Source organism: Heterocephalus glaber, unplaced genomic scaffold (genome assembly GCF_053883595.1).
Source record: "Heterocephalus glaber isolate CG9 unplaced genomic scaffold, H.glaber_assembly_v1.0 deba00001687, whole genome shotgun sequence".
NCBI classification, from domain to species: Eukaryota; Metazoa; Chordata; class Mammalia; order Rodentia; family Bathyergidae; genus Heterocephalus; species Heterocephalus glaber.
Genome location: NW_028258412.1, coordinates 8,998,856 through 9,025,820, shown reverse-complemented (window position 1 = coordinate 9,025,820; position 26,965 = coordinate 8,998,856). Strand labels below are relative to the sequence as shown.

Genomic DNA, 26,965 nt, shown 5'->3' with positions numbered 1-26,965 from the left:
ATCATTACTTCAGGGTGATTCCTTATGAAAAGAGAAACAAAAACCTCACCAAATGTTCATCTTTTATAGAAAAAAATAATTTTTGATAGATACTATTCCAAATATCTTAATGCAAAGACAGGCCCTTTGAAGGATTGGTTTGGGGACAGGGGTACAGGGATCCAAGCAGGAGGCGATTTTGACCTAGCACACAAGCTCAAATACAATTCTGCACAGGGAAGAGTCAGTGCATATGAGCAAATAAAACTACGATTAGGAGAAGAAGTATAGCTGAAGGATTAAACAGTGGCAGGTTTATTCTGAGTCAGAACAGTCTGAGATGGTGACAGTCCCCAGGCCATCAGGCCAGACCAGAAACATCCCTAACTGTGCTATTGTGGGAATTCCTGGGTGAGCAAACCATGGATCTTCCTCTCTTATGTGGGACAAAGGTGAGCACCAGGCCCCAGTATTTCTGGGAGAGATCTAATTTGTCTTTCCTCCAAGGTGTAAAGGCAGAATATGGGATATCTCATTGGTGCATCAGACCGTTTAAGTATTTTCATGAGGAACAGGTCCTCAGTCACACATTCATCCCCTATCACCTACCATCCCCTAAGCACTGGTTTAAGGACAGGCTCTGGAACTAAGGCTGAGACCACTTGTTGGCCTTTATAGAAAAATATTTATTTCTGCGTATTTGATTTGGTTCCTGTCTCCTTGTTTTTTTTAAAGATGTTCAAGGGAAAGCAGCTCCTAGAATTTCAGACTGGCCAGGCTAAACCATCAACTGCAATCTCAGTCTATCACTCTCTGCCCCTTGGTGGCCTCAGGGTGGTGGATGTTAACCAGGGAAAACTGAGTCACAGTTGGAAACTTCCGCTCTACTCCTTTCCCTCCTTACTCTTCCCTTCCCAGTAAAACACCAGGTCCTCTGGTCCTTTCTAATTTCCTCCACGCATGGAGAGTTGTTCTAAGTACTAACAGAAATTAACGTGTATGAGCTGCTTCTGTTTGCTAACTCTTCAGTAAAAGTTTTGTTAAAGAACAAGAGCACTATGACTCCCAACCCAAGAAAATGAAATCAGTATATTGAAAGGACATTAGCACTGTTATGTTCATTGCAGCATTATACCCAATAAAGAAGGTATAGAACAAACCTAAATGTTCATCAATGGATGAATGAAAAAATATTGTATATAAACACAAAGAAATAATATTCAGACTCAAGACAAAATGATGAACACTTACCTTTCATACAATCTCGGTGAATCTAGAGAATATTATACTATGTGAAATAAGTCAGGCACGCAAATACAAATACCACGTGATCTCAATTGTACATGGGATCCAAAGAAGTTGATTTTTAAAAATTAAAGATTAGAAAAGAGGTTAGAAGAGGTTAAAGAGTACAGGAGGCAAGGGAGCATGGGCACAGTTTAAACACAGAAAGCTATAGTTAGATAGGAAAATAAATTCTGATGTGCTATTTCACAGTAGCAAGACTATAACAAAAGTGTTTGGTATATTTCAAATAGGTATGACAGGATCTGCATATTTCACAGGGATAAGTAACAAGTATTTGAGGTATCAGATATGCTAATTACCTAATGTAATAGTTGTCCCATGTGTAAATGGTTCCCCAAATCCAAGTTCTCATTGATTTCTGGCAGCCCCACATGGAAGACCTGAAGCACTAGGTAGGGAAAGTGAATGGGAGCTGAACATCCCTGCTATGCTCTTCTCCCCTCCTCCCTCCTTTCCCCTCAGCTCAAGACAGATTACCTGATCCCTTCTAATCCCCTTCAGGATCCTGTCCCTTTGTCCTCTGGCTTCTACTGGTTAGGATCTAATAGCCCACACTGGCTCCCATCTCTCTCACTCAATGAAGATTTAAAAAAAAACAGAATGTTCCTCGTGAGCCTTGAAATATAAGTCATATAAAGGAAGGTTAGAAAGAGAGGCACATGGAATTATCACTGATCCAGTGAGATTTCTCTTTGTACTTTTTTCTCTTCTGGCTTGGAGTTTAGGTAGCCCTGAGAGTGAACATGAGAAGGAACAACTCTTATTCAGTGTTACATCATAGACAGGTGACTCCTCCTACTCAGAATAAGTTGGCAAAAACATATTTTACTTTCCTTTTGTTTTCTTGTGCTGTCCATTCAAAAATGTTCCTGCCTCCAGGACATTATCTTGAAATGACAGCATCAGTGGGGAGGTTGGAAGGAACTAATCTTTTAATTGTAGACATATGTTCCCAAGAGGAGAGCATGAACTCCCATGGCTTTGTTGCTCTGTCTTCCTCGTAGTTACCTTGAACATATGCATAGGAAGAAAAGGAGCACAACAGAACAAGGTCCAGTTCTTTGGAGTAGAGAAAGCAAGAAGAGAACACCAGGAACCTGGAAGAACCAGAGAAATTGTGGAGAGGGATTAGATTGGGAACGCAACCTTCCTCCCTGAATACTTACACACTTACGAATTCACCTCTGAACTTCACACACATGGTTCTGATGCTGAAGAAGACAGGAAACCTGAAAACACAATTAAGGAACAGAACAAAACCTAGTTTCCATGTGGTGCCCATGAAAGACAAATACAAATAGTATTGCAAAGGATTTTTAGAGTGAACTGACCTAAAAGTCAGCATTCACTCACAGAAGGTAAGAACATGTGTCCTAAACTCAACTAGGCAGCTTTTGTGCTGAGATAGATGGGTTGTGAAGAAGATGTGCAGTTGTACAAAATAATACTTTAAACATGCAGAAAGGAATCCACATATTTCAACATATCAAAGATCCAGAAAATCTTGACTGCCATGTGAAAGATATGTCATGACACAGGTATTGGATTTCTCTGACAAAGGCTTCAAAACTCTATTATAAAAATCATCCCCCAAGTAAGAGAAAACCATGTTGAAGTTAATAGAAAGGTAGAAAAATACAGAAAGGCAATTCTGGTGTAAGAGACAACTGAAGTGGCCAGTTGAACAGGTGCAGAGAGGATGCGGCTTCTTCAGGCTGGGCTGTGGAGGTAGCTGTGTAAGTTGAAGGAGATTAGCTGAGGAATCTGTGGCTTTGGCAAAATTTAAATGATAGCAGGTCCATATACTGATGCCCAGTTCCAGTTCATTGGCATCAAAAAATATTTCAACTCTTAACTGTCACGGATACAATGAATGGTGTACTGACCACATGTGGAGGCATTTCTTTGATAATCCTGTATTTCAGATTAAGGTTTAAAATAATTGCAGCTGGGAAAACAACATAAAGGTGTTGGGGATCAAAGCCAGGGTGTTGTGTGTGCTGGGATTTTCCACTGCCTGGCTTGATCTTTTCAGTTCCCAGGAGTGGAAAAGCTAATGTACAACTCATCATGTAATACTCAATTTGTACAACAAATGATGAACCTAAACAAGAGAGAGAGTGAGAGAGAGACAGAGAGAGAGAGAGAGAGACAGACAGACAGACAGACAGACAGACGGAGAGAAATGAATCCAGGCCTCATAGCATATGCCTATAATCCCAGCATTCAGGAGGCTGAGGCAGGAGATATACCATGAGTTCAAGGCCAAGCTGGGCTATATAGTGATTATAAGGCCAGCCTGAAGTATATAGCAAGACCCTGTTAAAAAGCCAAGATACACACACACACACACACACACACACACACACACACACACACACACACACAGAGAGAGGAATGTAGGTGGAAACTATCCAATTATCCCAGGAGGTAGGAATGGAAGATTAGACACTCTAAATGAGTAAATGACCCTTAATGTCTAACAATAGAAACTAATTGAGGTAAGACACACAGGGGTAAAGACAAATAAGAAAAAAAGAACCTTGCCAAAAAATGGAGGAAAAATTGGCAGTAGGCTGCAGGATCATCATATGACCTATTATATAGGTAATGAGTTTCCTCAAATGAGAAGAATAATAGGCAGAAGTAACAGCTAAATTTGTGAAATAACAGTTATATTTGCTTAAATATAGCTCAATCCACAGATCCAAGAAGTTGAAAAGTCAGCATGGGAACGTGGAGGAAGCCACACACTGTCTATAAAATGTAACATCCTTCCTTTGATGAAAACTCTGGAGAGTCCTGTCATGCTTCAGTGATTACTTGATAGTAAACACTCAGCCATAGAAATTTGTTACCTTCAGAACTTTCACAAAGTTTTCTTTCCTCTTTTACTTTGCATACTCTTCACAGTACAAACTGCAGTCTCAAAACACCTTCTTGTAACGGAGAGGATAGAATGGACCTCTAAACTTTGATCTGCTTCTCCAAACTTCCTCAGGGTGCCTCCCTAAGTTGCCATCTCCTCCTCTTCTCCCACCAGATGAATGGACAGAAAGACAGCGGAACCTTCTGAAAGGAATGTGTAGATACTGACCCCAAGACAGAGTCTGGATTCTTTCCACAAGGAAGGGAAAAGGGCAAGAATTGTTGTGGGGGGAGCACAAGCCTGGAAATTTCCTAGTCTATTGTCTCATTTCAATTTTCCTCTTCTCCTTTCTTACTATGAAAAGCTTTTCAACACCTCAGCACAGATGGAGATTTGAAGCACGAAGGGAGAACTCTCTCCTTTGGAGCCAGCTTTGAATGATGCTTTCTTCCTTTCTAACAAATGATTGACTCTGTATTTCTGGGGAGTGGTGAGTGGTGTGAACTGAGCAAGTGGTAACATTCTGAATCTTCCAGTGTAGATGCTGGATTCTGTTCATGGCCTCAGAGATGAGTTATTCCTTCATGACCTACAATACTTCGGTACACATGCTTCTGAGAGTATTTATTTATCTTCTAGACTAAACAGATGTGAGGACTTAACTATGTTTGCTCCTTCCTGAAGCTCTACAAAAAGTCTTTGAAGACTATCAACAAACAGCTATGCCAGGAACACAAGAATGGAGAGCTATATAGTTTTGGATCTGGAAATTAGATTGAATGGTGTTAATACTCACAAGATAGCCAAACCCGTTGTGCAGTGAGAACCATCCTGAGATGCCTGTACAATTTCTCAGTGGCTATGGTTAGGGGGTAAGGGACATGAGGCAATAGGAATCATATCAGTGAGTGGAACTGGCAGGGAAGCAGGTCTCCAACCTCTCACTATCCATGGCTCTGCCTCACATCCCCTCCTAGCCTGTGTTTATTCTCTGTAGAAGGTAAAATATCGATGTCTGGAAGGGGAACCTGGCTGAGCTGGTGCTGTGTGACACTATAGTAATTGTCCTCATTCAATCCTTTCCATCTGAAGAAGGTCACTAGCCAGAGTGCTGGCACTGTGAACACCTTGCGATCCTGAGATAAGCCCAAATTCTTGTCTGTATTTTCCTGTTTGTGCTATTCTCATATACATCATGAGCAGATTTTCCTGCTTTTGTTTTGTTCCAAAAGATCCACAATCCAAAATAATCATCTATTTCTTGCCCTCAAGGGAATGATTCTCAGACCTACTGATGCAGATTTTTCTAAACTAAAGGGTGCACAACATAGGATACCTGGTCTCTAGGCAATTTTTTTACTAGATGTGAATTCCATAGCACACAACTCAGCAGGTGAAGATAATGAACTAAGAAATAGTTTTGTCTTTCCCATGCCATCACTTTTGGTTGAGAAGATACAAAAGCAGATGGATGTATCTGTGATTTTTTACTACTTGTGACATTGTAACTATTTTTTCACAAAATCCTTATTAAGTAGGATGCATTAGTCAATAACAAATTTTCAAAATTGAAGTCCAATATATCTGAATTATTTTCCTTCCTTTAACTACAAAAAGCAGAGACTCTGAATAAAAGTACAGGTAATTTATATGAGAATAAGATAAGGCAAGAATAAAGTGAGAGAAGTGCCCTGTATTGGTGCTGGTAGGAAAGAGTCTCTCGGAATCTACGAAAAGAGAAAATGAAGAGAACACAGAGAGAGACCTAATGCTATAGCACTGGTGTCACTGATGCAGCTGAGGTGCAGACCTGGACACCCCGTTCCTTACACCTTCAGTAGGCTGAGGCAGGAGGTAGAAAAGAAAGAACAATTCATCTGAGGGTAGAATTCTTGGGAGGCTCCCAGAATGAGGCAAGAATGTAGCCTTGGCTGTCTGCTAAGGAATTCTCCAGAGGGAACTGGAACTGCCCTGAGAGCTGGGACCTCAGTGGCACTGAAGAGTCAAACATGGACAGGCACTTTGAAATATGAAAACTTCACACATTTCCAATTGTCTCAATCAAAAGTAATCTTTTTCTCACATTGTTCAGAAACATGAATACATATAACTTAATTTCTTGAGAAAGCACAGGAGAGATTGTTTGGGCATTTGCAGTTTCCACATATGCATGACCCAAAGTCCAGCTGCAGCACCAGGAATGTTGTATCTCAGGGATCATGTAGGACATCCAGTCTTTTAAATTTCACTGAAAATCCTGCCTAGGATTTTGACATCTTGTAAGGGCATACTCCCAGCTGTTCAAAAAATTCCTCCAGGTATATGCAAATACACACACACACACACACACACACACACACACACAATCCCTCCACCTCCTATTACATTATGGCCCTTACTTAATGCTGATTGAAAGATTTATTTCAATTTTATGCGGTGGGAAAGCAGTGTGCGTCACTAGAGATCCTATTTCAAGTTCTCAAATGTGATTTTCTTCCAAGGCAAGCAATATGTGGTTTGGAAGATTCTTGTCATGCAGATGAATTGCAGTGAAATGCAGCTTCCAGGCCATCAGTCCCACAATCACAAAGAGGACACAAACTATGGTCCACAGTATCTGGTGCTGCTAAGCTGTAATGTTCAGTAGGTTAGGTGTATGAAATGCACTTTTGCCTCATGGTATTTTCAATCTGTGATGGCCTTGTCAGGATGTAACCCCGTTGTAAGCCTAGGATCATTTATATATGTAATTACATTTTTTATAAATGAGATTGCCCCTAGTATTTAGGTTGTCATGTCATGGCAATCATATACATTCAAAATAAAGAATCCTCGAAGAATAATATTAAACATCCACCAAATATCTCTTCCTCTATGGCAAAAAGAAACCCTTTAGCTAAGATTCCATGCTCTCCACCTGTACTACTTCCAAGACAGGAGTCCATTGAACTCAGGGTAAGTGAGAGGACAGGAGGTTTTGTGTATAACACAGAGATTCGACTCACATTCTCACATGGTCAGTTCCTATTCATGGGGTAAAAAGAAATGAGAGACAGTGATCCAAAACCACCTCTGTCACATTCCCTTTGAGACATCATGCAAACTCTGAGTGGCTCCTCCTTCAACAAAAGCCAAGCAAAAAAACAATCTATCTAGGTATACTGAGGGGTACTCAGGTCTTTGGTAGATGTGAATAGAATAATATTCATTAATGGAAAACTAAAAGAAGGCTAGATAGCACAGTTATGGAGATGGAAATGTTTACAGTGAGGATTTTTGTGCAACTGAAGAAACTGGACCTCAAGGTATGGACTTGACTTTCTGGTCCTGCCAGTGAAGAGTTGGAGACATGCACACAATCTGAGCCCACAAAACTCAAAACAGAGGATGCTTTCATACTTCCAAGACATAAACCAGAAAGTGTATTTTCTTTATTACTTTGCTGGAAGAACAGAAGAGCCAGAGGAAACTGAAATTCTGGTCTACATAGCATGAGCGCCCTCTGTACATGGCTGAGGAAAAATCTTCAGAGCATGGAGGAACTTAGGAGCTCAGTGCAAGTTTTGGTCTCACTTCCCCATGAACTCGGGCCACTGTGCAAAGTGCTAGAAGTTGTATATGAAGAGCAGTAATAATCAGCCTCATCCTCAGCCTGGAGTCTATCAATGCTCAGGGAGGCTGTGTTGCCAGACTTGGAGCCAGAGAAGCGATCAGGGATCCCCGAAGGACGATTACTGACACCATATATCAGAAGTTTGGGGGATGTTCCTTGCAGCTGCTGGTACCAGGAGACATCACTGTAGCTCCCAATATCACTGCTGGTTCCAGTACAGGAGATGGTGACCTTCCCTCCAAGAGACCCAGAGGCTGTGGGAGGCTGAGTCAGAGCAGATTGGGCCCAGCACCCTAAAGGAGGGAAAAATATTCTCTGGTGAGTCAGTGCTGAGTCCAGTTCAGATTGTGGAGAAGGAACAATCTCACACCACCTGCCCCAGTGGTTCTTTCCCTGGAAGCCTCACCTGTGTCCTGAGTGAGAATGGTGAGGAGAAGCAGAGCCCCCCAGGCCATGGTGGAGATGCTCCAAGAGTCCTATCTTCTGACACCTCAGCACTGGGCCTGGTTCTCCAAGACCTCTTTTATCTCTGCTTCTGCCTCAGAGGAAGGAGGAGCTTCCATGCAAATCTGCTTCCTGCCTGTCATTCTAGTCTGACCTGCCCTGGACTCTAGTCACTCTGCATCCCTGGACAGCAGGACTTAGCTGGCAGAAAGTCCTTTCTTGCTTGCTTTGCTTTTTTTTCTTTTTTTGTTTTTTATTTTTTTAAACAGGACTTGGTAATATGTTCCAGGCTGGTCTTGAACTATGTAGCCCAGGTTGGCCTTGAACTACCTCATGGCAATCCTCCTGCCTCAGCCTCCAGAGTGTTGGGGCTCCAGGTGTGTGCAACCATGCCTGGATCAAAATTCTATGACCTGTATTTTCTAAGTCATGGTACAATCATTCCATGACAGTGTCCATAAATGGAGCCAGCATTGTTGCCTGTACCCTTCCTATCATGGGATTTTCAGTCAATTACTCCTGACCAAGGAATCTGAGGGCTTCCTTTGGCTATAAGTGTGTGATGTGATTACAAACAGTATGTAAAAGGCTGAGAGATACTCAGTTACTCCTCTCTAGAGACCAAAGGCAGAAAAAGGATTCTTATTCCTCTTCAGGCTTTTCTGTTTTCCCTCAGAATGGATCCTCGTTTCATATTCTCACCTGTATCTCTGCGTTCCTCTGATGCTAGGGCTTGAGTACAGGCCCTGGGGTTCACTGATTTTTCCATGTATATCTATACTAATGGACTCCATGAATTTGAGACATACATTCTATTTGCTTCCCTTTATAGGAGCCCAAGAGAAAACAGCTCTTTACATATAGGACAATGTGAGCAATAGCAATGGCCTTCCCCAAATCCAGGCCCTTGTTGCCCTCTGGTGGCCTCACTTGGAGGATCCCCAGGCGCAGAAAGGACAGCTGTGTAGGAGCTGGACTTTCCTGCTTTCCTCCTCTCCTCCCTTCTTTTTCCTCAGCTCAGGAAGACTCTCTGATTCCTTCTATCCTGATGTCCTCCACCACCCTATCTAGACTGGCTTCATCCAACATGGAATGTGTCTCCTGTCTCAACAAGTACAGACCCCACCCACCCACCCACCCTCCCCCTATGCTTGTCTTAGAATGGCTGTTACAGGATGAGTGCTTCTGAGGAAGCTGTAGGCTAAATAAAGGCTGAGAAAATTGAAGGCATGAAGTAAAACCAATTCCAGCAGGAAGGCTGAATGAGAATAGTGATGTTAAGTAAAGATAGATTCACTCTCATGCTGAAAAAACTAATGCTGAAAAAAGTAATACTGCATGAGGAAGAGAGAAATTTGTAGGTCTCAGGGAGACCTAAAAGAATGCAAGAGTTGAATTCTACTGTTGGGGAATGTGGGACAAGGACCTGGGGTCAGGAGGACCAGGCCTAAGGACCAGCACCAAGGGCTTCTCATGGTGCTGAGTGTGTCTGCCTGTCAAGAAGGACTCAGGCTTCTTCTCATCTTGCTTCTTTGTGTACTCAGAAAAACTGTGCCTTTAGAGGCAAACTTTCTTTCATTCACAATGAGGGACTTGATGAATGTGCTTTTCAAGAAGAAATGGTTTTCAGATATAAACTCTTTGGGCAGCCTGGCAACTGAAAGAATACAAGGAGAAATGTCTGCTCAGGAAATGGGCTAGAAGGTTTAGAGTGTGAATGTTATGAGGAACTATTCTAGTGACCCAGTTTATTTCATGTGGGACATTTCTAAAAAGCACAAGAGAGGTCACGCCTTGGCCAAGGGCAGGACAAGCTACATGGCAGCCAATGAAATTGGAGGAATTGGAACAGGTGGTTGGCAAAAAATGAGTCATTAATTCATGACTGTGGGTTGTCTTTTAAGTATGTTAGGTGTTACATTATTTTGATTCATTAAACTAATCTATAATCTGTGTCTATAATCTGACAGAAAACCAGCAGGCTGAGTGTATGCACCTAGGTTAGAGGTCAGTGGCCTGTATCCTTGTCACTTGGGATCACTGCAGTGAGTTTCCCTGGGTACTTTCCAGATATCCATGTGCTTTGTGCAAGAAGCCAAGCTCTGCTCTTCATGAGGAGCTGCCCTGACCTCTTTTGCATGTTCTGTTAATATCAAAAGCAGACTTAGGGCCTCCATCACATACTGCAGAAGTCAGTATTTTCATTTAAAACTGATCTATCAGCAGAGCATGGTGATGCATGCCTGTAATCCCAGCACTCTAGAGGCTGAGACAAGAGGATGACAAATGCAAGTCCAATCTGTGCAACTTAGTGAGGCCCTGTGTGAAAATGAAAAACAAAATGGCCAGGGATGTTGCTCAGTGCAAAGGCCCTGGATTCAGCACCCACTATCACCAAAACAAACAAATAAATACATTTATAATAGCAATAATGGTAATAATAAAATGCTTCTGGGCCTTGTGGGCAGGGCAGCCATTTTGGGAAGAGCTTTGTTATGGTTGTGGGCTAGTCACCTCTACCAGGCAGAGAAGCTGGGAATGTGTCCCCAGATGCCCCATCTCTCCCTTGATTGTAGCCCTGCCACTGCCTGATTGGTAGATTCGTGTGGCCTTTTTAATAATTGAATAATGATGAAAATGGATCCAAAATATTAAGTTCCTTCTCCACCAAAGCAGTAGAAGATTCTTCACCTCGCCTTCCAGTGGCTCAATTCAGTTTTTGGAAAGGAGCAGAACAAGTGAAATACTGAAAACCGAAGTGAAGAAAACTCCATTTTGGAACTGTCTTTCTCTTTGACTACCCCTCACTTCCTACTACTTTCTACTTGTTTTAATTTTGCTACATTTATAAATAGTGAAGACCAAAGAAATAGAACATATGTTTAAGAGCTGTATACCAAGAAATTTGCCTTGAAAGTTGCTATTCTATAGAGGGAAAAGTTTATCAAGTTCTTGTCTGATCCTTTTTTTAAAGCAAGATTTCTTAGGTCCTTAGATTTTGAAGGTTAAGGCAATTACATACATGCATCTGCAGACTATTTTTAGCAGTTGTTTAAAAATAATGAGATTTGTGTTTTGAGGGCTTTGTCATGTGACAGGTTTACCACTGAGGTTGACTGCTCCAAAGATTATTGATTGTGTTTTAATATTATATTTTTGATCTGTCACTGTGATGACATTACTTACCTACACGTCAAGCTCCCTGTCTAACTATGACCTATTTATGAACAGTGTTTGTCCTCACCAGGCAAATGTCTATGTGTTACCTATTTAAGCAACTTTGTAGTGCTGTTACTCAAGGAAGTTGAACAAGGTGAACATAGGCATAGCTTTTTCCCCTTACCCCTCTTTTCAAATGTAACAAATACTTCTTATGTTCCCCCTCCCCCTTCCCCTCCCCTTCCCCTTTTTGGAAACGTGCCTGGAACTAGAGAGTTGAGGATGAGCAATTGAAGGGACTAAGAAAGTGAGGCACAAGGAGCCGGCCTTCTCTGTGCTTCATCGCAAGGTGTGCTGCTGGCCAGGCTACCTACAATCCTTTTTCTTTTCTTTTCAGTACCAGAGATCGAACTCGGGTCCTTGTGCTTGCAAAGCAGACAAGCTGGCACGGAACTAAATCCCAGGCCCCTATGCTCCCTTTCAACAAGAAAATCTCTTGGGAGATCCACCTGGTATCCTCAAGGAGTCGGAAAACAGGACCAGAGAGGTTACACTGTGATCCTGGCCATAAGGTTGGATGCCTCACCTTGCTGAAAAGAGACACTGGACCTTAATGGGAGAGCATGACTTTGTTCTTGCTTGGCTAAATTTCTCAACACCACAGCCAGCTAAGTCACCTACAACCACTTTTGAAAAATAGAGACCACCTACCCCGAGGAGAAGGTATATTTGGAGTAAGCCAATGTTGACACAATTCCTCTGATGGATGTTTTGACAATGGACCTTTATGAACTACAGGAGATGCCTGGCATCAACCCTCCCTGTTTCACTATGATTCGGTGCAGTCTGGTGTCTCTAAGGTAACACATGTGGGAATCACAGGGAATTTATCTGGTCGGCACAGCTCTTCTCAGGGTCAGGAGGGCATGAGCCAGCATAGCAGACACAGTGTAGGGAAGCATCAACACTGGAATGGCAGCTTCCACTCCCAGAAAGGCAATGCCTTTCAGGAAAGCCATCTACAGATTTAGGGAAGAAAAAAAAGAAGACAAGGTAGAAAATTTGCAGTTTGAAGAGGAGGCCTTTCCTTCTTTGAATCCAGAAGCTGGCAAACACAATCAGCCATGAAGACCTTTTGGGACCACTTCTGGAGTGTGGGAAAACCCACCTAGTGCCAACAACCTTCCAAGATGCTAGTAATCAAAGAAGTTTCCAAAGAACAACCTGCTGCTGCCTCCTGCGCTGCATTCACCTCACCAGGATCTCACCATGCAAATGGAAATAAATCTTCAACCATGTTTCCAAGTGTTTATAAGAACCTGGTTCCTAAGCCTGCACCACCTCCTTCCAAGCCCAATGCAGGGAAAGCTAACAGAATGGAACACAAATCAGGATCCCTTTCCTCTAGCCAGGAGTCTGCTTGTACCAATCCAATCTCTGTTACCAAACCAGTGATACTGGCTGGTGGTGTCGTTCTAAGCTCTCCCAAGAGAGTCCCTCCAGCACTACCCCTCCAGTGGAGATCAGCTCCTCTCTTCTCACCAAGTTGACCCGCCGAACCACCGCAGGAAGAGTGAGTTCCTGAAGACTCTGGAGGATGACGGGAATGAAGACTTCTCAGAGAACAGAGACTGTGACAAGCTGGAGGATTTGGAGGACCACAGCACACCCGAACCAAAGGAAAGTGGGGAGGAGGCTGTCTTCAGAATGGTCTCTCCCTCTCCCCATTGTGGAAGAAGGGGAGGTCCTCTCACATTCTCTGGAAGCAGAGCACGGGTTATTGAAAGCAATGCGAAGGCAGGAATACCCTGAAAATGATGAGAACTGCCCTCCACTCACAGAGGATGAGCTCGAGGAGCTCCATGTGAAGGCAGAGGAGCTGGGAGACACGGCTTTGGAAAGTGGCTTCAGGTAGAGCTGCAGTGTGAGCCTCTTCTCCCCATGGAGAAGCACTTGTAAAGCAGAGTTTCAGGATTCAGACACCGCAAACAAGTCACAGGGAGACATCAGATGACGATGCCTGGAAGTAGGCACAGAAATGTTTGCACTTCATCTAAACCTAGTAAATTCAGCTTGTACATTTCAGGAATATATAAAAGAAATTGTTGTTTTCCTTTTCCTTTTCTTATGTTGAATACTTCATGCACAAGGGAAATAATCATATCCCAGAGAGAGAGCAGTTGGCTTGTTGAGCTTTTGTTGTTGCTCATTCCTGTTACCTGCTTAATAGACATGTTTGTGTGGTGGGAAAGATTTTTAAAATACATATACAGAATGTACGGGGCAATGCACAGGTGGGATCTGGCAGTGGAGAGATGGAGAGGAGCGGATGCTGGCCTGCAGCAGCAGCTTCTACTACCAGCCCTTGGGGCACTCACCTGGGTGCTCAAGCAATCATTGTCAATGACAAAGTTACTATTGAAGTTATAATTGCATTAAATTAATGCTAATAATTTGGATATTCTATTTTATTTTTGGCTGCTCTAGTAACTCAGCCCTTAACCAAACATCTGTTTTTTTTTGTTTTTGTGTTCCTTCTTGGGGTAAAGCTCTAAAATATTTGGATATAGGAAATGTGTTATTCTTGCAGCCTTGATATTCAGGGTGGATCGTAAAATATAAATTTTTGTGAAATTTCAAAGATTAAAATTACTTTGATAACATTATTTACAGATTTAAAAAGATGTGGTCATCACAAGTCTGTTGAGGGGAAAAAACTACTGCATAAAATATCTAACTTGGAAAAAATATTTTGCATCATTAAAAAAATAGTAATAATAAAATAATAATAATTAACCTAGCTACCTGTGTACTCACAATATGAAATGAAGAGTAAGTAATAAGATATACAAATGCTACCAATGAAGAGGAGACAAAAAAAGAGTCATACTGAATAGTTTCTCTGGTGTGAGAAACTGAAAGTATAAATAAGAATCTTAATGTGTAATAGATAATTTGAAACAGGAAGAAAAGGTCCAAAGGGGAAAGAGAAGAGGGAGGTTTAGGGAAAAGGAAAGAAGGGAAAGGAATGAATATGAGAAAATGAAAAAATGGAAACAAAGTTTTTGTAAATAGGGAGGGGTGGAGGGGTTGAAGGGGAGGGCAGGGGAATGGGGAAAAAAATAGGAACCAAGATATATCATGTAAAGGTACAAACTCCCAATGATGAATGTAAACATATTGCATACCTCAAATGTACCAATAAATTAATGAATAAAAAAGTCCCACAAAATATAATTAACAACCAGTAAAAGCAAAGCAAATAAATTAAAAATATGGACACCAATTCCCACATGATTATCAGGCAAAATCAAAGCCAATGTTTCCTTGTGCAAACACAGTCTTTTTAACAATAGCAAGAGGGGCTCCAGTGGGTGGAAGTGTAAGGACTGCCCTGCAACTTCAGGGGCCCCTCTGGCTCACCTGGGCTGGTCTCTGTCTGCACTGCAGCCTGAAGAAAGAGGAAGAGGAGTCTGAAATGGTGCAAAGTGAAAGCAAGTTTATTTGTAGAAGAAAGTGGTACAGCGCCACCCCAGGGAGGAGTCTGGGAGCCAGGAGGCTGCTGGTGTTTGTCTTGATGTTCCAGGGCTGCTGCTTCAGGCTTGAGCCAAAGTGAGCAGCAGGAGAATTGCCATACAGCCTCCTTCTGCGAGTGGGACAGGAAAGGGCCGCTGGGGTCCAGTGGGCAGGTGGGGCTCCCGGAGCTCTCAGGGCAGCCTTGGACAACACAGCAGGAGGGCAGCTTTGCCTACTGCCTTGGGTGGGGCCGGGTCGCTCTCACCCCAAATTCATTTTTTTTTTTTGTATATCCTTTTATTGGTACATTTTAGGCGTACAATATAATGACATTCATCTTTGGAGATAGGCACCTTTACATACTCTCTTGGTTCTTATTTTTTTCCCCCTTCCCCTGCCCTCCCTTCAACCCCTCCATCCCTCTCTAATTACAAAGACTTTGTTTCCATGTTTTCATTTTTTCATATTAATTCCATTCTCTTCTTTCCTTTGCCCTACCCTTCCCACTTCCCCTTCCCCTTTGCCCCTTTTCTTCCTATTTCACATTATCTGTTATACCTTTTAGTCCTTATTTACACTTTCAGTTTCTCACACTAGAGAAACTATTCGGTATTTATACATGTGTGTCCGGTTTATTTCACTTAAGAGTATCAGCTCAATGTGCATCCATTTAGCAATAAATGTCTCTAATTTCTCATTTTCGATGGCTGAGTAGTACTCCATTTATTACAAAACCACATTTTCTTGATCCAGTCTCCAGTTGATGGGCATTTGGGCTGCTCCCAAGTTTTAGCTATTACAAACTGTGCTGCTATGAACATGGGTGCACATATATCACTGTGGCATCATTCTTTTAATTCTTTGGGGAAGATCCCCAGCAGGGGAATAGCTGGGTCAAATGGGACTTCCAGTCCTAGTTCTTTGAGCTATCTCCATACTGATTTCCACAGTGGTTGTACCATTCTACACTCCCACCAGCAGTGGAGCAGGGTTCCTCTTTCCCCACAGCCCTGCCAGCATTTGTTATTGGTTGATTTCATGATAGCAGCCGTTCTTTCTGGAGTGAGGTGGAATCTCAGCATTGTTTTCATTTGCATCTCTCGAATGACCAGTGATGTTGAACATTTTTTCATATGTTTATTTGCCATGTGTACTTCTTTGTGTGAGAAATGTCTGTTCATTTCAGATGCCCATTTTTGAATTGGGTCTTTAAATTTGGGAGGTCTAATTTTTTTATGTTCTTTATAGATTCGAGATAGTAGACCAGCTCCCAGAATGAGAAGTGGTAATGCCATGGGAGACTACAGTGCCCTAGCAGGAGAAAGCCCTGCTTCCCCCCTGGATACATGGCGTTACCCTTTCTGATAATTAAGAGACAAAGATTTCAAAAGAAAGAGGAGAAGAAGATGAAGGGAAAGATGAGGGGAATGGGAAGGAGAGGGAAGAAAAGAAAAAAATTCTCATCTCTCTCCTATTACATTCACTTTTTTATCCTGACAGTAACAGAATTTAGAAGCTACATAGTCCAGGCAAAATTGTTTTGGTTGCTCAACCGTGAATGTCACATAAAGAATGAGTTCCCTATTTTTAGTATACTGTGGGTTTGAGGTTCCTGTTTTCTGAACATACAGAAATATATGTGTATATAAATATGAATGTACGGAAATTAAATAAAACCCATATTGACAGTTAAATGATTGTGTCAACTTGAATAAGAAATGTCTGAGGAAATTGAATTGGCATAGTTTTGGCTGTTGCTGAAGGGATTTCCTGAAGATAGAAGTCCCTCCCTCCTTGGCTGAGGTTTGTTTGTTTGGAGGAGCTGGAGTCTTACCTTGGATTTGGGTTTCCTGGCTTCCAGCACAGACCCTTCAGCCTCCTGATGTGGACGCCCACAGGACACTGCACTGAGCTCCAGGCCCTCACTGGACCCTTCCCATCTCCAGCACACAGACAGCCCTTTTGCATATCTTGCATTAAATCTGTTTCTCTAGGAAGCACAAACTGATACACTGTATGAGGTCTGATTTCTATTATGCTAGCTGTTAAAGGGGAAAAGTGGATCAACAAAAGATTGCTGGAGCATTTCGCCCACGTAACTCTCATTGAATTGTAGCACTTTTCTCCAAAACACTGAGAAAATTATTTTGTTTTTATTAGTCTATTTGCTCTTTTTGAGGTTTAGATGAAATGCAAGTCTTAGAGAATTTTGTAGAATATGGTTGAGAGTTTTTAAGACTTAAGCCAGGCAGTTGTGTATTTTATATGGACTTTGACATGTTATGTCTCGTAAATTTCATAATGTAGTCTAGTCCTATTTCACAGGTGACAGAGGGGACAAGGCAACACAACCCCAGAAGAAACACCAACTCAGGTCTTTATGCCAAACTATTTTGTTCTGAAGAAGAGCTACCTGAGAAACCATATTCCATGTACACCGTGAGCCTCATACTTTGTTTCCTTGAGAATTTTTGAAGAAGATTGTTTGAAAACTTCTGTGAAATGAGTTTTGGAAGTTTTTCCTTAAGGGTAGACATTGATGAGTAATTTATGAAATGAGAGTTTACTGGAAAGAACAACTTTTTTCAGATCATAAAAAATGACAACAGCAGGTAGACAAACTTTTGAACCTGCAAGAGGTGCAAGAAGAAAAGGAGAAGGTGAGTTGACACAACTCTCAAAGCCTTATTCAAGGAGCAACCTCCCTTCTCATACAAAGCTAAAACATGGACAAAGTACTCAGGATGGTCCTGAAGAGGCTTGTAGTCACAACTTTAGGAGAGAATTGGAAGACAGAGAGAGCAGCTGCAAGAGAAAAAATAGGGATCGTCCAACAAGAGAACACACAACTCCTCTTCAGTATCAAAGAAGCCTCAGTTAGACCAGAGTCCTACTGCCAGCCTTGATGCAGATGATCCTCTAACAGATGAGGAAATGAAGATTTTGAAGAGAGTGATGAAGATGATACTACAGCTCTTCTTTGCAGAAGTCGGTCAGTCCAACAACATAAAGAGGACACAACCTGGACAGTATCTGGTAATGCCAAGCTGTGATGTTGTGTAGGTTAGGTGCATGAAATGCACTTTTGACTCATGATATTTTCAGTGTATTGTATGATGGGTTTGTCAGGATGTAACCCCATTGTAAATGAAGGATCATTTATGTATGTAATTAGATTTATTATAAATAAGATTCCCCCTAGTAATTAGGCTGTCATGGCATGGCAATCATATGCATTCAAAATAAAAAATCCCCAAGGAATGGGATTAAACATCCACCAATTATCTCTTCCCCTATGGAAAAAAGGAACCATTTAGATAAGAGCCCATACTCTCCAGCTGGACTATTTCCAGGACAAGAGTCCACTGAACTCAGGGTTGGGGAGAGGACAGGAGATTTTGTGTATAACACAGATATTCCACTCACATTCTCACATGGTCAGATTCCTATACATGGGGTACAAAGAAAACAAGAGACAGTGATCCAAAACCACCTCGGTCACATTCCCTTTGAAACTTCATGAAAAATCTGATTGGCTCCTCCTTCAACAAACGCCTAGCAGAAAAATAATCTACCTAAGGATCCTGCAAGATGTTCAAGGCCATGTTAGATGTGAATAGAATGAGATATCATTAATGGAAGAGCAAATGAAGACTGGATAGAGCAGTCACAGAAATGGAAATGTTTACAGTGAGGATATTTGTCGAACTGAAGAAACTGCACCTACAGGTATGGACTTGAACCTCCTCTTGCCCCAGTGAAGAATGAGAGACATTCACAACAGCTGAGGCCACAAAACTCAAACCAGAGGCTGCTTTCATACCTCCAAGACATAAACCAGAGAATGTATTTTCTTTATTCCTTCACTGTGGCAGAGGAGAAGAACTCAAAGAAACCGAATTCTGGTCTACGTAGCATGAGCGCCCTCTGTACAGGGCTGAGGAAACATCTTCAGAGCATGGAGGAACTTAGAAGCTCAGTGCAGGTTTTGATCTCACTTCTCCATGAACTTGAGTCACTGTGCTTAGTGCCACCACTCCTATATGAACAGCAGTAATAATCAGCCTCGTCCTCAGCCTGGAGTCTAGCGATGCTCAGGGATGCCGTGTTGCCAGACTTGGAGCCAGAGAAGCGATCAGGGATCCCTGAAGGCCGACTGCTGACATCATATATCAGAAGTTTGGGGGATGTTCCTTGCAGCTGCTGGTACCAGGAGACATCACTGTAGCTCCCAATATCACTGCTGGTTCCAATACAGGAGATGGTGACCGCCTCTCCAAGAGACCCAGAGGCTGTGGGAGGCTGAGTCAGAGCAGACTGGGCCCAGGTCCCTGAAAAGAGAGAAACTCAATTTGCTAAGTCAGATCTGTGCCCAGTTGACTCCTGAGGAAAAGAAATGATCTCAGGCCCCATGTCCTATGGTCCCTTTCCATATGTCCTCACCTGTGCCCTCAGTGAGGAACATAAGCAGGAGCAGAGCCCAGGTCATGTTGTGCTGCCCCAAGGGTGCTGCCTCCTGACACTGCAGCACTGGGTCTGCAGAGATCCCCAGACCTCTTATCCTTCTGCTGCCTCAAAAGAGGGAGGAGTTTATGCAAATATGTTTCCTGCACCCACCTCTTCTCAATCTAGTCTGGCCTGCCCTGACCTCTGCATAGTTCTGTATCCCTGGGCAGCAGGCCCAGCCTGGATGAAATTTCCTTGTCACATAATTTTTACTCAGTGCATAATGAGTCCATGACAGCACCCAGCAAATGAAGACAACCTTTGTGCCTGTACCTTTATTAGTGTATTCTCAGTTGTCCTTAGCTAAATTGTCTGAGGACGTCCTTTGCCTACCACATGGAATGAGAGTGAGGACATAGTCTCTGAGTGGCTGAGAGACACAAAATCACTCTTCTTTCAAAAGGATGAAATGCAGAGAAGTGTTGCGCATTCTTCCCTAGCCCCTTAGGTTTCCCCTCACACTGAGTTCATCCTCATTCAGCACCTGTTCTCTCTTTCCACTGGTCTGAGACTGGAGCCAGAGTATAGCACTGTGGGTACATTGTTCAGGATCCTAGAAATGCACTCACTTGGGCTTGACAGATCTGAGACACACACCATGTAAGTACTCTCTTAGGGATACAGGTTAAAGTCATTCTCAGAAAACAGCCAAGCTCAGTGTGTATACATGGAGAGAGCCAGGGATTCTTGGGAATCTCATCATTGAGAACTGCCCCCTGGGAACACTGTAGATATCCAGGCAATTTTTGCAAGAAGAAAAATGTTTGCCTTTATAAATAGATGCGTTGTCCTCTGTTCTTGTTGTTTTAGGGCCCCCAACTTATGTAATTGAAATAATCATTCAGTTTAAAAATTGTTCTACACATGTGTGTCCTCAAAATTAGATTGAAAAGAAATAAAAACCACGAGTGATGCTGATGTGAAGGCAAAAGTGTCATTTGCGCAAAATATAACTAATAACGGGTAAAACCAGAGCAAATTAATTTAAAATATGTGATGACCAATTCCAACACCCTCCTCAAACACAATTAAAGTAGATGTTTCCTTGAACAAACACAGTTATTTTTCAAACAAATAAAATACATAGAAAACTGCTATGTGCTATGTGAATATGTGCAGTGTCTAACTCAGATATCCTAGAGTTGTGTGAATGGGAATTGTCCTTAGGTGTTGAGACTCTTATTACACTAAGAGTAAAACAACGGCTGATATTTTCAGAATAGCATCAAAAAACATTTCAAATAAGCTCTATAAAAAGTGAACTTCCTTTTTCTTTTCCTTTACACACACACACGCACACACACACACACATACAGAGTTTAATTATTTTAGAAAATGAAGGTGGCTATTCTTCAAGCTTGACTCTCTGCATAAACAACATAAAGGATTATGGTAGATGAGAATACTCAAGAATACTGGAGGGATTATGTTCGTTCTACATTTACCTCCTCGTTTCTGATTTATAGCTGCCAGTTACAAAAAAAAATCTCCTAAGGGGAAAATGTTGGCATCACCTTGAAATGCAAAAACATGCAGTAGGCGCTGGGAGGTACCTGCCCTTGTGCAGCAAACCAGATTTTCCATAGGGAATCCCGGTCGTGCTCTAACAGTCAGGCAGCAGGTATAAGAGCAGATGCCAAGAATGAAAACCTGAAAAGAGACCTCTCTGCACCATGCTGCTTGTCTGTACACTGACACAGCTCATGGGCAGGCCAGCCACTGACCAGCCTGTGGCTCAGCACATGATTCTATGCCTCTGACAGTCAAGGCCCCTTCGCTCTGGTGCTGGCAACCAGGTACTCATGGGATCACCATGTGTCATTATCCAGCCTAGACATTAAGAGCAGTACAATATTGACTGATTTTTGTGGTAAAATGGAGAAAATCAGAACAATTTTTACAAAAGTGATTGAATAAGATTTGAAATTAAATTGACTTTAATGTGTGACTAGCTGGCCTTGGAATGAGGTTGCTGCTGAATTTGACAATGTCACTACTGAAACTGGGAAAATACAAGCAAACTTGAAAGAGTTAATCACTGCCTCAAATCTTCTGGGGCCTAAGCTCAGCTGTTCAAGGACGTCCTGTGTGAATGTGTGCTACAGTGATTGTAACTGGAATCTCAACTATTGAGTTTAATCATCATTTAAATGAGATACACTGGTGACTCCTGATGAAAAGACAAATAAAAACACACCAATTATGCTTTAATGGAACGAGGAAATAATTTTGCAAAGATACCATTTCAACTGTCTTTATGGGAAGATACATCCTATGAAGGATTGGCTCTGGGACAGGAGTACAGGGATCCAAGCAGGAGGGGATTCTGACCTAGCACACAAGCTCAAACACAATTCTGCACAGGGAAGAGTCAGTGCAAATGGGGAAATAAAACTCAGGTTACTAAAAGAAGTATAGCTGAAGGATTAAACAGTGGCACGGACATTCTGGGTCAGGATGTTCTGAGACAGTAACAGCACACAGGCCATCAGGCCAGCCCAGAAACATTCCTAACTGCCTTTGTGGGAATTCCTGGCTGAGCAAACCATAGTTTCTCCTCTCTTATGTGGGACAGAGGCAAACACCAGGCCCCAGTATTTCTGGGAGAGATCTAATCTGTCTTTCCTCCAATGTGCAAAGGCACAGTTGTGAATCTCTCATTCCCTCGTCAAACCATGTAAGGAACAGGTCCTTAGGCACACATTCATGACCTACCACCTACCATCCCCTAAGCACTGGTTTAAGGATGAGTTCTGGAACTGAGGCTGAGACCACTTGTTGGCCTTTATAGAAAAATATTTATTGCTGTACATTTGATTTTGGTCTTGTCTCCTTGTATCTTTGAAGATGTTCAAGGGAAAGCAGCTCCTAGAATTTCAGACTGGCCAGGCTAAACCACAGCAGCTGCCCTCTCAGTCTATTGCTTGCTGCCCCCTGGTGAACTCAGGGTTGTGCATGTTAAATAGGGAAAATTGAGTCACAGTTGGAAAGTGGCATTTGGATAAACAGTTGCTTATCAACAGAGTCAGCTTATCAACTTCCTGCATCAGCAAGGCAGTGGCAACAACCACTTCAAAGCATGGAGGCCACATCAAGGCCACAAAGTCTCTGTGTTTTGACAAATACACCACTGGGCAATGCCAGGATCCTACAACTTGTGCCAGGACTCCTATGGCAATTTCCTTTGGTTTGTATACATACAGGAAGAGAGGCTTGATTATGTCTGGCAGCCCCAGGGCTGGAGATTGGGTTAAGGTTCTTTGATTTGTTTAAATGTCCTCTCTTGTTCAGCTTCCCAGAGGAGGCCTCCTTTTCTCCCTCTTTGGTAGTTTTATGCAAGGGCTTAGCACTGAGTGAGAATTTAGGGATCTTAAAAAGGCAGGAATCTGCTGGCCCCAGGAACTCTCTTATCAGGCATCTGGTAGTCTGGTTTGGGAGGCCACAGACATCTTTTCATTCAGTGCCCAGTTGACATTTCCCTACAATTACTATAAAACCCAGCTATCTGACCTTTCGTTGAGCTCAGCTGACCTTGGACTCACACCCTTTACTCCACTCATTTACACACAATTATATACTTTTCTCGCACCCTCTGGACTCACACTTTATTTTGTTCATTCACACGGATACACATATCCTATCTCATGTTTTTTAGCCTGGGTGTAGGTTTTGCCTAACTCCCCCAGAGTCTGGCTACTAAGTACACCTGGGTACAAGTTCATCTGACTCTCCCTGAGTCTGACTACTTGCCACACCTCCTTTGCAAGTCACTCTGCTTGTGGGCCTATGCTATGAGTTATTAGACAGCAATTCCCATGGCAGGCCAACCCCACTTTCCACCTGGGCTTATCAGTTTTGTCCTACTCTCCCTGAGTCAGAGTATTTGGTACACCCAAGGAGATGATTAGTGTCCCTTTCTATCCTCATGTAACAGGTATCCCCTGGGCCTCATTACCTTACCACCATCCTGTTGTTCCAGAATCATTCTGAGTTCCATTGCATTGGCAGGGGGCTTTCAGGAATGTGAAGGCTGATTCACCCTCTGAACTGTAGTCTCACCTGGTGGCACCAGATATCTCAGGATTTCCACAGTTTAGGGCCCTCTCAGGACTGCAGGCAAAGGAGACAGCACCTCTTACATCTCCATTCCCTTCAGGGCCACAAGAAATGTGTCAATATTCCAAAGGAAAAGGGAGATCTAATAGGAATCAGGAGGATTTATTTGAGGTGTATATACAAGCTCAGTGGACACTCTGTAAAAAATGGCTGAGCACTGGACTAAGACAAGTTCCAGTTTTTATAGATTTTTGTCAAAGAGAGTAGTTCTTTTTTCTATGTTTGTTTGTTTGCTTTTGTTTTTGGAGGAAAGGTTTCCCTTTGTAGTTCAGGCTGGCCCTGAATTCACTATGTAGCCCAGGCAGGCCTTGAACTCCTGGTAATCCTCCTGCCTCAGCCTCCTGAGTGCAGGGAATACAGATTGCACCACCATGCTCACCTTAGTTTTTGTAATGATGTAGCTATGAGTGCACTGGAACAGAACAAGAGCAGACAGTTTTATAGCTGTGTGTTGAAAGAAAACAGTGTCTTATCAATCATATGAGAACACGGTGTCATGAACTTTATTTACAGGACATAGTTATTAATTTTCTTTGTTCCACAACAAGGAATAAGAGCTACAGGAGAGAGAGGTGCCAAGAGTGGAGGGAAGTGACCATTGCTGGGAAGGACTTATTTTTCTTTAAGTCCTGTTTCAATGTTATACTACTATTTTGGAGGGTTAGTTTTAAAAACCATAGTAAAAACAAGAAGAAGAAATGTACAAACTCAAAAGGCATAAAAGGGTTTACACTGAAATCTGACCTTCTTTCTTTTCCTCTCCCACACCAGACCAAGGTCTGCTTCTGAAGTAACAACTGTTAAATCTCTGCATGTTTTTCTAGATTTTCTAATTGAGTGATCCTGTAGCACTGACATGGTGACAGTTTTCTAAGGGCTTTGTCTATATTTACTCTTTTGGTTTCTATATCCTGTGTTCACTTAACAAGCAGTAAGAATGCTCTGCTAGTTACTTCCACAGAAAAATTCTACAATATCGCCTCTGACCGGTTTTACATAGACATAGCCAGAACTCTGGGCATTATTCAGAGTCTTCAATCACACAGGCTCCTACACACTGCTGGTGTGAACCAGTTGCTAAGAGGTCCAGCCTTGGTTCTGTTCCAGCATAGATAACTAAGGAGAGAAGCTGGAGACAATTTACTTGGAAGGAAAGAGGTAATGAGGAAGAGATCTGGGACTGGGGAATTAATCAGAACATGATGAAAAAACCTGAGCACTCAGGAAAAGTATTCTTCCCCATTAATTTGTCCACAAATTAGGCTGGTACTGAGACCCAGAACATTAGGTGCTAACACTGGGAAATTGTGGCAAACAAAGGAGAGTTGGTCATCTGGGAAATAATGCTGGGTTCAGTGGGGTGTTGAAAGAATTCTTGAACAGAAATACGTACATATTAACTTTGTCAATCGTTACCTCTGAGGTTTCACCTGGAAATTGGGGTGCCTTATGACTGAAAACCAGATAATTTGGGGAACCCATGTCCAAGAAGGCATACAGACACCAGATATCCCTTCTTTCTACAACAGTCAATCTTCGGACTAGCCCATGCTAAGGAAAAGATAGTATACCTGCAGGGGGGCACTTTGAAGTCAAAGGTTCAAAGATCTGATGGAAGGGTCTGATGAAGTACAGGGTCTGAGCACAAATATTCCTCAGTTCATGATCCTTAGATATGAAGATGAACGTTGGGGCTCTCCAAGAAATATAGGATTCTCACGTTTGTCTTCATCCCCTCTGCAGTGCCCATTGATTATTTTCTCTGTTGTGATATTTTACCAATAGCCATGCCAATGAACAACCCAGAAAGGAGGGTGACTTAATCATGGAGGACTCAGAATCCAAGAAGAAAATATGACATCTGCAGAACCAAACACAGGATATGATCAGTGTGTGTGTGGTGGAGTCAGCGAGAGTGAGGATTTCCCTTAGACCTAGTGCAACAGTGCTGCTCTTTTAGCTATAAACCTGCTGTTGAAGACTGGATGATTGTACAGCACCTGAAGTCAAACATACAATGAAAGAGCAACATTTTGAAGAGCCAATAAAGGAGAAATGGTGTTTTCCTTTAGAAATCATTCTAAGAGGGAGTGGACATGAGAGGGAAGTGCATTTCATGTTGATGTGGAGTGAGCCCCTCTGCACTGGGCTGAGGCTCCATCTTTAGAGCAAGAGGGATCCAGTGAGGTCAGGGCAGCTTTTGGTCTCACTTCTTCATGAACTTGGACACTGTGCTAAGTGTTGCTGCCTGCAATGAGCAATAGTAGATCTGAATTACTTATGTATTTATGAGTTCACCTCTGAACTTCACACACATGGTTCTGATACTGAAGAAGATAGAAAAACTGAAAACATAGTTAAGGAACAGATTAAAACCCAGTTTCCAGGTTGTGGTTGTGCCTACAAAAGACAAATAGAAGTAGTATTGCAGAGGTCATATAGATTGAACTGACATAAAAATCATCATTCACTCATGGAGGGGTACAGTCTGTATCCTAAACTCAACTGAGCAGATGGTCTGCTAAGACAGAAACATCTAGATATAATGTAAACAAGATGTGGGGTTGTACAAAATAATACTTTATACATCCAGGATAGAATCCATATATTTTGACAAAGAAAAGATACAGAAAATCTTATCTGTCAAGCAAAAGATATATCATGACAGAGGTATTGGATATCTCTCACAAGGGCTTCAAGATAGTTAGTAAAAAAATCACCCCAAAAGTAAGAGTAAACTGTATTGAAGTGAATGGAAAGTTAGAAAAATATAGGGAGGAAATTGAGGTGTAAAAGGGAACTGAAGAGACTTCCAGAAGATGGCGGAGTGGTAAGCAGCAGAGAAAGAGCCTCTTCAAAATTTGGTGTCCTGACACTGGTGTATAATGGGGGAGGAGGACAAGAATGAGGGGAGTGACTCTCTGGGACCCAGGAAGGATCTGAGGTGAGAACTGAAGTCCATAGGCAGAGCGAAGAGAGAAGCTTTAAAGAAGAGGAGGGAAGTAGCAAGCAGTGCTCTCTCCCAGAGCCCAGACTCTTGGCAAAGGAATGGTGGGTTGAACCTACAGAGGCACAGTGACTACTGGCAACCCCAGAGGCCTCCAGGGTGAAACACACCAGTGGAATGAAGCAGTGGATGCACAGGATGGTAGCGGCTGGCAAGTTACTGGGTTCAAACCTCACCCAGGTGAGGGTTATTGGCCAGTAGCCATCTTGAAGAGGAGTTAAGAACAGCTCAGAACAGCTGTGGGAGAAGCCCATCTAGTGCCTCCCTGTATCTCAGTGTGGGTGCTGAGTTCAAGTCAGCAGGAGGCCAGGGACCGGAGTTCACGCTATCAGGAGATACATAGAGTGTTGTAGGTTCAAGGAATCCGGTTCCAGCCTCATAGCCAAAAAACAGCCTGAACTGCAAAACGACTAAAGGGGCAGGCTTCCTGGGCTTATCAACTAGCCCA

At 42.5% G+C, this 26,965-nt stretch overlaps 2 pseudogenes and 2 gene segments (V, D, J or C); 2 read left to right on the top strand and 2 right to left on the bottom strand.

Moving 5' to 3' along the window:
• LOC101712340 (immunoglobulin lambda variable 2-18-like) overlaps positions 1-8,325 on the bottom strand; it is a 153,861-nt gene extending 145,536 nt beyond the window's left edge. The window contains 2 exon segments of the V gene segment in view: positions 7,756-8,062; positions 8,176-8,325. Of these exon segments, the coding sequence occupies positions 7,756-8,062; positions 8,176-8,224 (356 nt within the window).
• Positions 1-26,965, bottom strand: part of LOC106009314 (Ig lambda-1 chain V regions MOPC 104E/RPC20/J558/S104-like) — a 505,149-nt gene that overhangs the window by 149,847 nt on the left and 328,337 nt on the right.
• Positions 3,074-3,252, top strand: LOC147821971 (ATP synthase F(0) complex subunit k, mitochondrial pseudogene; annotated as a pseudogene).
• LOC101713556 (vasculin-like protein 1 pseudogene) lies at positions 11,950-13,684 on the top strand (annotated as a pseudogene).